At 44.4% G+C, this 13,158-nt stretch overlaps 1 protein-coding gene across 3 annotated transcripts in view; it reads right to left on the bottom strand.

Annotated features, from left to right (window-relative positions):
• The window catches only part of NEDD4L (NEDD4 like E3 ubiquitin protein ligase), a 337,595-nt gene extending 333,089 nt beyond the window's left edge, over positions 1-4,506 (bottom strand). For 2 of the 3 annotated variants that reach the window (XM_034774264.1, XM_034774265.1), the window contains exon 1: positions 4,103-4,505. In XM_034774264.1, the coding sequence (XP_034630155.1) occupies positions 4,103-4,150 (48 nt within the window). In that variant the 5' untranslated portion in view covers positions 4,151-4,505. Of the gene's footprint in view, positions 1-4,102 lie in introns of all 3 variants that reach the window. The other variant, XM_034774262.1, reaches the window with a different exon arrangement.
• Between the last annotated feature and the right edge of the window lie 8,652 nt (positions 4,507-13,158).

The raw sequence follows: 13,158 nt of genomic DNA, 5'->3' as shown, positions 1-13,158 counted from the left end.
AGGAGCTCCCACTTGAATGGAAATCGCACAAATGAAGACTCTACAATAAAGGCATGCAGCGCAGAGTGGAAGAGAGAAAGTATACTCAAGATGGAAAATCTGAAGTATTGTTCTGACAATACCAAGGACTAGCATTTTTTAGCTATAGATAAAGCTCCCACCAGAGTATTATCCTTATATCAATACCCAAATACTTTACTATATATAAAGAATCTGTAGAATGTGTTTATGTGTAACTACCAACTATACATTTTAAAATTATTTACAGTGAACAGCAAGTTCTGCTTATTTAATGAGTTGTGACATTAAGTGCATGTTTATTTGTACAGTTGAGGAAACAAACAAACAAAAAACCTGAATATAATAAATGCATATCAAATTCTTTGAAGACAAACACTTCTGTATGAGAGAGACCTGTAGAAAATTGTGGGTACTATCCAAGGGCTGTAATTTAAGCCCAAATCTTGCAAATACTCAAGCACATGCTTCACTTTAGTCATGCAAATAGTCCTACTGACACCATAGGACTTTACATATGAATAGAAGTTAAGTTTGTGCTTAACTATTTTCAAGTTGCATTGTTATTTATGTGGGCAGTCATGAAATGCATGAAACTTAATTTTTTAAATGAATTATTTCAATTAGTAAGCACATAGGGTCTAGAATGGATACTAAACATCTAAATACACACCAACAGTGTAACAAAACAAGTCTTCTTTGAACAGAATTAAAAACTAGTTGTGATCTAAAATAAGTCTGCAGAAGACCAGATGGTTTGAGAGATATGGGTTCTTTCACCTCCAGATTACGGTTCAAAACCAGCCCACGGCAGTAGCAATGGAAAGTTATTACCCATGTAGGCTACTAAGCAGCCATCACATGCAGCAAACTGGTAATCTCAGTCCAGTTCCCAATGGACAAGCATGCCTACCACAAACATCACTGCATTTGTGCCAGCAATGATGGAACAGCCTTAGAAGAGGGGCCAGAGACATAGTAGGCATAGGAAGCTCATACATAAAATGTAACAATATTAGATTGGCCTCCGGAGGGCAGGAGGGATGTACTTGTTTTCTTGGATTGTAAACTCCTTGGGACAGGGACCATGTCTTCCTATAGCACAATGGGTCTCTAATCCTGACTGGGAACTTGTTTCCTCTCCTTCCCTCCAACTCAGGGTTGAGTTACTCAGGTGAAGGAGAATGGGAAGCCTGCATTTCCACTGTATAGGCCATATACGTTCTGTGCATAAAATGAAAAAAACCCAACACCTTTTACAAGCACTAGTATCAAAGGGAAAAAGCTCTCCCTCAGTTCTCTTGACAGCTATACATTTGCTAGGATCTTCTGAGACACGAATGCCCCAAACCTCCATGATGTGGCAAAGTATTGCAGGATACAGCAGTTGCCCTAGTTGTTTCTTCAGCTTATTAAAGCCCTCAACCATTACAGTAACAGGCCTATGTCAATGCAGGATTCTGAGCCTTTTACAGTTCATACTACAATAGAATCCTGGTTATCTGATCTGCTTGGGTGACATTAGAAGTGTTCCGATGATCCCAGTCAATAAAACAAGGAGACATGCTGAGAGTTCGTTAGATTGAGCTTCCACTGTATTTTGTTCCTGAGAATTCACATGTAGCCAAGATTGCTATTGAAGAGTACATGAAGAAGGTTTATAAAGCCAGATGAGGGAGGAAAGGAATTGCAGAGAGACTCCAATTTTGTCTTCATCTTAATCATTTGAACAGCTAAACCCATTCTAACGCATTCTCTCTTCCCCACGTTTGTACAAAACTTGTTTTTACCCGTTCGCTTTCACAGCTTTATAAACCAAATAATCATCAACACTCCAATACCCACACACAAAGGATCCTATCTAGTTTGAATTCAATAATGTAGTCACCTAGATTTGATTCAATTTGAGTACAACAGTCAGTTTCAATAAGAACTGGAGTAGTTTAACAGCATTTACACTTAATCTCCTGCTATGATGCCCATCATATCTACTTCCTTGGTTCTCAAGATGCTGGCCTGTGGCAACATTAAAGTTGACACTAAGAAGACACATGAAATTGGAAGAGTTTATTAATATAGCATGTCAACCTTTGTTTGGGTATTTGTTATATTGACCACTATGCAAACTCACCAAAGGTAACTATTCTTCACCACACACAGCATCTCAACAATGCGGTCTCCAATCAGATGCAGTATAATGGATTATTCTGTCTGCAAAGGTTCTATTTTTTTAGCACCACCCATGTTTCTACACAAGGCACTAGTTAATAAAACTAGCATACACTACATAATTTGGCTAACCAACAGGACTGATAAGACAATCAAGCTCCATCTGCATTACACCATTAAACACAAGTCAGACTTTGACACTAGCTCCCAGATATAAAACACTTTGCATGCAACCCAAACATCTAGTCTCATTCATTATATATAACAAAATGTATTTAGTTCCTGAGCAATGTGTATTCCTACACTGTGTTCAGAGAGACCTTAAATAAGACTTGGGAACAGCAGCTGTCTTTCCACCTACAATACCTCAGCCTGAAGCCTGGTTCTTTGTTCCCGAATGTCTGCATCTTGCCACTTTCTGGGGGACACTGCCTCCTTTCTACTGACAAGGTGAAAGATCAGATAAGAGAAAAAGAACAAGGCAGGCCTAGGTAACACTACAATGGCATAAAGAGTGTCTGTACAACATAACTGAAATGTCCAAGATATAATATATATAGTGCCGCATGTCTTTACAGGCAAATAAAAATACAGGGGCCATACCCCAACAAATTTATGCTGTACCTAATTATACTGTACACAGCACTCAAGAGGCTGTCAGGATCAGGGCCCTATTGTGTTAGGTGCTACACAAGCAGAGGCAGACGTTGCCCAGAAGAGTTTATAATGAAGTCAAGCAACAAAGTGAGGGCACAGGAGTTGGAGACAATGTATATGTGCATGGTAAGTATGTTCGTAAAATAAAGACACTGCCTGCTCTTTGGCTCTAAACACTAACAGTTATGGGCTTTATGCAAGAGAGCAGATTGGAGGTTCTATATGTTTAAAAATAAAAATTTCTCTGAACTGTGGCCTCACTGCCAGATAAAGATAATTTACGTAGGCACCTCACACATCCATTATTATGAAGTAAATCGATATTACACACACACACACACACACACACACACAGAGGGTGTGCCCGGTGACCTACAGTCACACTTGCAGACATACCGATTGCTCGGACACAGCCAGAAGCTGCAGTCGGCACTGATCGCACACAATACCTTCCTTCCCGTGAACCCCGTTTAAACCCAGCGCGGAGGCTGACAATGGCTCTGCCAGCCCCCGGCCATGCCGTTGTCAAACCCCACGCAGTCTCCACGCTCCCTCCCCAAGGGGGGGGAGGAGAAGGGGAACCCCAGCGAGGCTGCCGCTGCCGGCACCTCAGCCCGTTCACGAGGCTAGGAAATACCTGCGTGCTGAGTAATGCAGCACGGGTTGCGGAGTCGCCGCCCCGCGGCTCGCACACACCGGTGCTCCCGGCGTTCCCACCCGCGGGGACCCAAGCCGGGGACTTTACCGCGAGGGCCCAGCGGGTTCCCCGCCCCCGCCCCGAGCTCCAGCCCTGCAGCAGAGACCGTGGCCAACCAAAGGTCGCCCTGCCCCCGGCCTCACAGCACCTGCCGGCAGCGCGCTGCGAAGGGCTCCTCAGCCTTCGCCCAGCGCCGCCCCGGCTTCCCGGGGGCCAGCGGCAATGGGTGGGAAGCTACGCTCCGTCTCCCTGCCCGACCCTCGCCCTTAAGGGAGCGCAGTGGGGGGAGGAGGCGCCGGGGCTCTCCCCGGAGCCAGGGACCCTGCAGGCGGGGAGCCGGGCTCTGCTACCCACGGGGCACCCGTCCCAGCGATTCGCTGCCCGCCGGGGCCCCCGCGCGAGCGCCCTTCCCGGCTGGGTGTCCGCGAGTCGCATTACAGCTTCCTCCCAGCCAGCGCTGTGCGGACAGCCCCGGGGCCGGTGCAAGGGCGTTCCTGCCGGGCCCCTCCGAGCAGCGAGCCGGGACCGGGGGATAGAGGGTCACAACCCCCAGTGACTTACTTCGTCTTCAGAAAGTCCATAGACCGGCTCCACAGCCCCGCTAGCCATGGATCCCGCTGGGCGAGCGTCCCGCTCGGCAGAGGAGGGAGCGAAAGCCGGGCAGCCCTCTCCCCGGCCGTGCACGGGCAGGGCTTGCTGGCAGCGGGCACTGCCCCGCCGATGCACACAGCCAGCGCGCGGGCGAATAAATCCAGGTGAGCCCCGCACCTCCCCCAGGGCAGGGCGCTCCGTGCAGACTGGGGGCCGGGGCGGGCACTCCCGCAGCTCTGCCCGGTGGATGAGAACGAGAGACGGCAGCCCCAAGCGCAGCTCCGGGCTGGCTCAGTAGCGGCCGCTGCTCAGAGCCTGCCCCGCTCAGCTCCCCGCGCCCCTGCCGCCGCCGCCTCCTCGCCCGGCCAGCGCCCCGCTCACACAAACTCCAGCCACGCTCCAGTCCCGACCCAGCAGCAGGGAGACCCAGCCGCCGCCACTGCCTACTGGGGCGGGGAAAGAGCCTAAGCGGCCAATCAAAGACGCGATCGGTAGGGGCGGAAAAACCGCCACGTTGGGTTGATTTGTTGGCTTCCCCCACCCCCTTTCGGTAGCAATTTTTGCAAATGAAAGAAAGGGGGAAGGGGGGGAGGGGGGGGGGGGGGGACTGCCTGTAACGCGCCCCTGGCTGTGTGGGGATGCTGCTGCCGGAGAGGTGGAGGAATCTCCTTAGCTGTTGATGAGAGTCCTGCCAACCCTTTGCTCTTTGTCTAGCGCTTTTGGTTCATACTCCCAGTGCTGAGATGGCTTTGTACGGTCCCCAGTATTCCCCGCTCCCTCAAGCTGGGCTTCCACGCAGCGTCAGTTTCTCCGGGAGACAAAGGGGGAGGGAGACTCTCAGTGGCCAAGATGTGCAATTGCCTCCATAAAATTAAACGGGCACTGACAGGTTAACAATCAGATGTAAATAATAATAAAAAATAAATGTCCTCACTTAGCTTGCCTGAGATTATTCCGACCGAAAGGACTGTAAAAGCCTGACTGGCTGGTGGTTGTTTATGCTCCTTTGTTCCTGTGTACATTTCTCTCAAACAAGCTAGTGAGTTTATTTATAAAGTAGTTAGTTTCACCCTGTTCTGTGCAGCAGTGTTTAGGTTGCAAACACAGCAGGGGGAAATGTTTAAACACAAACAAGTGCTGTTTCCAAATATTTGGTACTGATTTCATAAAAACAATTATAATGACACTAGGGTTTGTGCTTTTAAAAATAAATGAAACCTACATTTTCGGTATAAGATGATAATGTTTTACATTTTAAAATAATGTTTTAAGTATAATTTTAAAATATACTAATAAAGCATTCTATTCATTTCTTTGGTCTCCCTTTAGGCGTGATTGCTTTAGGATGTTTAGATTAAGAGAAAACAATATATTTCTAAAGCACAAAATGTAATAGTCCGAACAAAGGGCATAAATGTGGAGATCTATTCAATAACCTAAATGATTTCAGAGTCCGAACCTGCAGTTTAGGGAAAGCTCAGTGTCCTATATCACATTTAAAGGGGCTACTCTGACTCAAAAAGGGGTTGTATGGCAGTACTGAATCGATAGACCAGTGGTTCTCAAACTTTTGTACTGGTGACCCCTTTCACATAGCAAGCCTCTGAGTATGACCCCCCCTTATAAATTAGAAACACTTCTTTATATATTTAACATCATTATAAATGGTGGAAGCAGAGCAGGGTTTGGGGTGGAGACTGACAGCTCACGACCCCCCTTGTAATAACCTCATGACCCCCCCTGAGGGGTCCCAACCCCCAGTTTGAGAACCCCTGCCATAGACAAAGGCCTGCTCTGAAAAATCCCCTACTACCGACTTTACTTTTGGACATTGGCAGCTGGATACCTTGGTGATGCATTTATCTATAAATGCCCAAAGCAAATAGATAAAATAGATGGATTAGATAAGATCTCTCTCTATTAAGTTTCTGCCAATCCAGGTATCATGATGAGGCATGGGTTAGTCTATGAGACCAAGACAATGTAGGATGTTATGGATAATAACCAGCACCTTGAATCTCATCTGCCAGTACAGAGCATAGGTCTAATATTCTCTTGCTAGATGCCCTGCTCAAAACTCAACTCAGAATGTGAACTACCTGAAGCTTCAAAGTTAGCCCCAGTTGAGTGTATTGCAGTAGCTTATCCTTGAGGTATCAAAGACAGGATAATTTTCTGAAGATTGGCATCTAAGAGAAAAGGGTGCAATCTCTTGACCAGTTTAAAATGAAAGAAGGCATTTATCACATCCTCCCTGCTCAAGGCCACTCTCCAGCCCTGTCACTAAGGTAAACCAGTAAAAGGACTTCAGAACTTGCATTCCTGGTCTCTATGGTCATGCTGCAATGGCAGTGCTCAGTGTTCCCCCGTATGCAGATAAAACATCCAATTTCATGACAGACTTAACCATGGCATAAGCAGGCAACTCAAACAATGACTTCAGGATCTCCCTCCCACACATTAGCTTCAATGCAAGCAAAAAGGATAATATGGTCCCTTTTTAATGGGCTGAGATCCTTACAGGACTCTAACACTGTAACACAGCCTAAGTGTTAGTGTTCTATAAGGGCAAGACTTAGCTTTCTTTGGCTTCTCTTCACTAGAGATTTAATTTAGCTCTGAGGTCTGACTCAGTTCCAATTAACTCACTCCCCCTCCAGATACAAACCCCCTTCACTCCTGTCTTGCTCATGCCATTACCTCAGGCAGCTAGCATGGTCAGAAATAAGGGCAGACCACAAGCAAACAGCTTTCAAATGTTGCTCATTTATCTCTAGTGTGCACACAACTTAGTGTCATAATACAATTGATGGCTGTTAGTCCTCCAGTGCCTTCCCACAATTCCCCAGGACTCTTCCCCCCTCTGGCTGGTCATGTTATCTACCTATTGGCTGTTCCCTAGCCAGAAGTCACCTCGCTGTGCATGTAGGACTGCTCAGTGTCCTGGTCCCCAGACACACATGGCTTCCAGCACCAGCAACTTTATTCATCTCCAGTGCAGAGTGGCGCACTTGCATTGCAGTAATGCTACAGGATGTACCCCCATCACTCTTTGCATCTCACAGGACCGAGCACAGCCCCAGTGTGGACTGGCGGGCCTGTAGAGCAACCTGCGGAACTTGATTGTTTTATGGGCATTATGATTGTGCTCTCTCATGCTAGGCTGATTTGAGAAGTTACTCAGGGTTTTATCAGTCGAGGGAATTGTGTAATGTAGACATTTACTTCCCAGGGTTCTTCTTTTATTGACAGTTGAAATAACAGCAACTCAGTGTAAAACAGCCTAAACTCACTCATATGTGCATTCTCTCTCTCTCACACACAATCTCTCTGACAGGCTATTCTTTGGGTTTTCCTGTAGGACCTTTCTTTCTAGCCCTGAGCTCTCTTGGAATGGGGAGCCCAAGCCATAACTCCTTTTCGTTCACTAACTGGGGTTAGTGAGTTGTGCTTGCTACAGTAAGTCATCAGGAATTACTCTTCATTTACATGCAGGGTTTCAGCACTTGCTAGAAGGGTGGATCACCTGAAGACCATGCTACCCTGTGGTACCAAATAAAAAAATATGAGAAACTAGTTTTAGGGTCAAGAATCTTCCTTTTTTCAGGTGAATAGGAAAAGGAAACCTTTGCTTAGACGCACATTTCCCAAACTCCAATCCATATGCTCCTGACATTGTAGCCAGGACTTGGGGAAAGTCCTGACCATTTTTCAAGATCAATTTTTATTGTTTTCCTTCAGGAATATTAGTAGCTTCATGTTACCCATTTTTAAAGTCATTTTGAAAATCCATCAGGTTTTAAATAATTTTTCAGAATAATAGGAGCTTTGCTCAGAAGACACCCAGGGCAGTTTCACCTTGCTTAGGATGTTGATTAACCTAAAACGTGCAAATGAAATTTAAAAACTAGTTTCATAATGTCATTCAGGCATGGGATTTTCCATTTAAATAAGATTATGCTTGGTCATGAAATTCAGTGACACTTAGGCATCAATTTCTGTGGCAATTAAAAGGCGCCGAAAAGGCATCTGTAGTTCCATACTTACAGTGTCCCTTGTCAGCTGTAAAATTAGAGAAGCCCTAACTTTTCATGATTCTATTAGCATCTGATCACTCATTGGCCATATATAATTAAACTCACTAATCTAATTAAGGTGTGCAACAGCATACATCTGTGAAAAGGACAGCTACTTGTCATTATAAAGCAATGCCAATACTGGAATAACTATAATGCAGAGTGGTTTTGGATATTCCTTACTCCATTTTTGCATTTTACAGAGATGAGTCTGAACCAAAAACCCTGAACTTTGGGAAAGTTCAGAAAATCCAAATGTTGCAGCTGGCCCTTGACTAAAACAAAATCCCAGATACAAACAATCTTGAGTTTTGGGGTAGTAGGTCAAAAATCCAGATAAAGAGTCAAGTTTTATAGCTCATGTCCATCTCCAGGTGGAAAATGTTCAACTATAGGGGCAGAAAGTAATTGATTAGAGAGGAGGTAATGATAAAATCAACCTCCTAAAATCAAAAATGATCCAGTCAAATGAAAAATTACCAGAAAATAGTGTTGGTTGGTGTGATAATATGAAAGTGGACACAAGAACTTTCCCCTCTTCACTGAAACTGTAAATTGTGTTTGTAAATAAGGTTTGTGATTAAAATTGGCATTTCTGAGCTTTCTGCTCATTGATAAAATCCAGTTGAAAAGTAAGATAATTTGTTACACTGGGTGTGCAGGGACCTGGTATCATATATCCAAACTCAGACTTTATCTTGCCTTAAATTTTTTAATAGTTCAAAGGAAATAAAAGCAGATTTTCAACAGTGAGTATGCAAATTCACAGGAGTTTGATGTAAAATAAATCTGCTACCAATTCTTTCATATGTCTAATTATGCCAAATAATGTGATAGTTTCCCACTGTTTACAAAAAGGATCTAGGAACTCATTTAAAATTGGTACCTGAGCCCAAGCCAGGATCTGAACTCTGCTCTTCAACACTAATCCATTAAAAAAGAGCTACTGCAGGTCAAAGGGAAAAGAAGAAGAAGAAAAACCTAGGGGAGGTTATGTCTTATGTTCATAGTGATTCTTCTTGTTAGATGTTGTTGACTTTGTTCATGGATGATGGCAAGGTGGTTTTTAAGAAGGGACAGTGTTGTTGGGTTTTCTGTAGCCACAGTGAAAACAAGTTCCCCCAACATACCCAACACAAACCCCTTTGAAACTCCATGGAAATGTAGTTACTTAGGCTGGTGCATGGTTTTTTAATATAGTTCTATAGCAAGGGGTTTGTTGGCTACACAAGCAAGAATAGGTCCCCATGTGAATGCTCCAGTGCTCCACAGATATCTTGAGATCCATACATTTGGAGGGTCTCTCTCCCACTGCTCTCTCAGGGTGAAGGAGAGAAATGGAAAACATATATTCTTGTTTAAAGGATTCCACAAGAACTCTGACTGTAGACTCTAATTTCCTGGCCTTACAGGCTTTCCTGAGGGAAGGGATGATTTGGCCTAAGCAGTAAGGCTGATCTATACCTAGGCAACACAAACAGAAGCTAAGAGAGTGGCAAATTGCTAGAATATGGCTAAGCAAATAGTGAACCTCTGTTTTCAAATTAATACCACTGCACGCAAACTAGAGCTGCAGTAGTTCAATGCTGATGGCTATAACAGGGTCATGCCCAATCCAGCATCAGACTTTGCTGCTGTCTCAGTTTCCCCTTTTGGGGGGCTCTAAAACTGCCACATGACTCTTGTGCAAGTCAAACAACACCCTCTTTTGGAGTCAGAAAAATACAATTCAAATGTCAAAACAAGACTTTCCCTCCTCTCAACAATTTCTTCACTCCATTGCTGGGCTTAACAGTTCTATCCCAAATCCAGGCTCCCAGCCCTACTCCCTGGCATTTCCTCAAGCCTCTTTAGGATTCTGCTCCTCACTACTCATAGTTCCATTTTAGGCCTTTTCACCTGTCTGGCATAGACAGCCCCTTCCTCAGTCCTGTCTCATCTTGGGTCCCCTGTACAGGTCTTTCTCCTCAGTTACCTTTATATCAGGCCTTCTCTGTGTGTGTGTGTGTGTGTGTGTGTGTGTGCACTTGTTTCTGTTTCCTCCTCCTCCTGCCCACCTGCCTGCCTGTCTCTCAAATGACTGCCCTAGTCTCATCTCTCTGATGAAGCAGGCTCTCTCTTATAGGAAGACCCATCTTGGAACTACGATCACATGATGCCTAGTAACCTGGCCCAACCACTAGGTCCAAATCCATCACCTGGGACCAGATGCCAAGGCACAGGTAGTGCTGAGCCCAAATCCTTTAAAGAACCACCCCAGCCTTTGACAATTCCTTTGGCCCACAGATAGATCCAACTGTGACTTGAGGGTTTTTTAAATCATATTTCCATTTTCATCTTTACAAGTAAATTTCAGCTCTTTACATACCTCTATCTCGACATATCAATATCTGACGTGGATTTTTTTTCCTAGTGAGAATTTCTCACCACTATAATCTATGATTACTAAGTATAGAATAATAAATGGATAGTTGGTTGTGATTCAAAGAACCCAAATGTCATAGTAAATAGTGTAAAAGTTTTTGACAAATAGCTGATCTGGAAGGGTGAATTCCACTTTGGGGCCATCTAGGGGCCTCATGGAATATAGCAAAGGTTTTCTGTTTTTACACATTACTGTGCCTGCAGAATTGCTATTATGAGATAAAATAGCTCTCCACACAAAATATGTGTGTGTATTTGTGGAGTGAGACGATCTTTGATGCTAGAGCAGAAAACTAGTGTTCTCTGGCATTAAGGCATCAGGTTTATTGGATTATGATGCCTTAGCATCACATTTATCATGGAGATTACGGGTTTATTTTCTTATGAAGATTACATGCATAATTCCATTTTAGATACTACATCTAGGATAATAGATGACCCTAGAGTGAATATGGAGATGTAACTCATTTGAGGGATGCTGCTGACATCCTAAATCTCCAGTGTGCAGTTTGAGTGATTTATAACAGGCCTCAGAGCTATTCTTTCATATACCAAAGGTCCATTAAATTATTCAAAAGTCTCAGACAAAAATCAGATTAACCATGTATTATGGATGGAAATTCATAATTAAGGATCAAGCTTTGAATAGTTGAATAGAACAGGATGCAGCTAAGGGAATAGTGCCGTGGCACCCTGTGATATTTACATATTGGAGGTGCGGAACAATAGAAGTTGCCATACCAGAACAGTCAGGAGCCATGCCTCTGACTATGATCTATACTTGATGATTCAAAGGAAGCCTCAGTAATGTCCCTAGCCAAATGTGCAATGCTATACCAGAGAGGTGGAGGGGGGATTCCTTCCCAGCCCTAGCTGGGGATCAGCATGAAGAAAAATATCCCTTGTAACTTTTTCACCTAGCTTGTGTAACAGCAGATGTTATTCCTATTAATAAAAATGACTAATCCTTTTCTGAATTTCACTAAACCATTTCCTCACTAATATCCTCCAGTAGTAAATTGCCTGGGTTGTTTATATATGGCACAAAAATTATTTCCTTTTATCCCTTTAAAATGTATGCCCCCTCCCCCCATTTTCTTTACTGATATTAAATATTTGAACATATCTGTAGAAAAGGGGAAACATGGTATACAGTCTGTTATGCAAACTCACAGTCCTTTGGTCTGTAAGTGCCTTCTCTCAGTGTTGGACAAATACCGCTTTAAAAAAAGAGCAAACGCCCATTTTGGGGCCAAGAACCAGTTTACGGGGGGGGGGGGGGGGAAGGGGAGGAGTACAATATAATATTATAGTTCCAATAACTGATGTGTTGAAATGTTTCACTCAGTATTGGTAATGTAACAATTGCATACAATATCTAAGAAAAATATAAGTAACAGATGTGTATTCATGTTGATCCTAATAAGTATATAGCTTGTACCACAAATAGAGACTGTCAAAAAATACCATCCTGATGTGTATAACTCAGATAGCTCTCAAGTCTGCCTAATTGCACTGTGAGCATGTATGCATCCCTCCCTGCACTTGGTGGGGTCCTGACTGGCTCCTTTAAGGGCTAGGAGGCCTGGGATCAGTCAGCCCTGTTCATTGAGCCCTGCCCCGTCATACCTGCACTAGGTGTTGGACTTCAGAGCCGGAAGCCCAGTAGCGATAGTAGGAGTGATTCCTGCAGTTTCTAGAAAAATGGGTCCCAGAGTCAGAGAGCTGAATGGGGAGGAAAGCAGACAGACTGCTCCTACTTGTGGGCAAGAAGCCTGGTTGATGGCCAGGCGCTGTCTGAGGACTGTAGCTGGCCAGAGCCCATTGTAGAGGATGGACCTAGACCAGATTGTTAGATTGTCTAGGTACTTGGTGGTGGTGGTTGAGACAGGCTGTTCTAGCTGGGGCCTGTCTGCAAGGAAGCCGGCTGGATGCCAATCCTGACTGGGCTGAAGATTCCTTTGTTTTGTGCTTTTGTTGCACTTTGTCTAAAAGACTCTGTTACCCTGGAAGGGTTTGAATTCTCTAAAGCCTCTTGGCTGGAGGACCAACTCATACCTCCATCTGAAGGAGTCGAAAGAGCATGGTGGGGAAGCTGAGGCAGAGCTGTTGCAATGCCACACTGTGCCACAAGGGACTGCTCTGGGATGGCAAGTCTTGCACACGTGGTTGAGAATGCAGGCAGGACGACTGCCCTTGGAATAAGGGGAGAGAATGGAAACTTTGGGTGACAGGCTACTGAATGAAGGATATGGTCTGCCTGTTGGTGGTGCAGCAGGAATGGATGCAGACACTCCTACTGAAAGAAGAACAGGAGTACTTGTGGCACCTTAGAGACTAACAAATTTATTAGAGCATAAGCTTTCGTGGACTACAGCCCACTTCTTCGGATGCATATAGAATGGAACATATATTGAGGAGATATATATACACACATACAGAGAGCATAAACAGGTGGGAGTTGTCTTACCAACTCTGAGAAGCCAATTAATTAAGAGAAAAAAAACTTTTGAAGTGATAATCAAG

This window comes from Trachemys scripta, chromosome 6, assembly GCF_013100865.1.
Source record: "Trachemys scripta elegans isolate TJP31775 chromosome 6, CAS_Tse_1.0, whole genome shotgun sequence".
NCBI lineage: Eukaryota > Metazoa > Chordata > Testudines > Emydidae > Trachemys > Trachemys scripta.
This window is presented reverse-complemented; position numbering and strand designations above follow the sequence as displayed.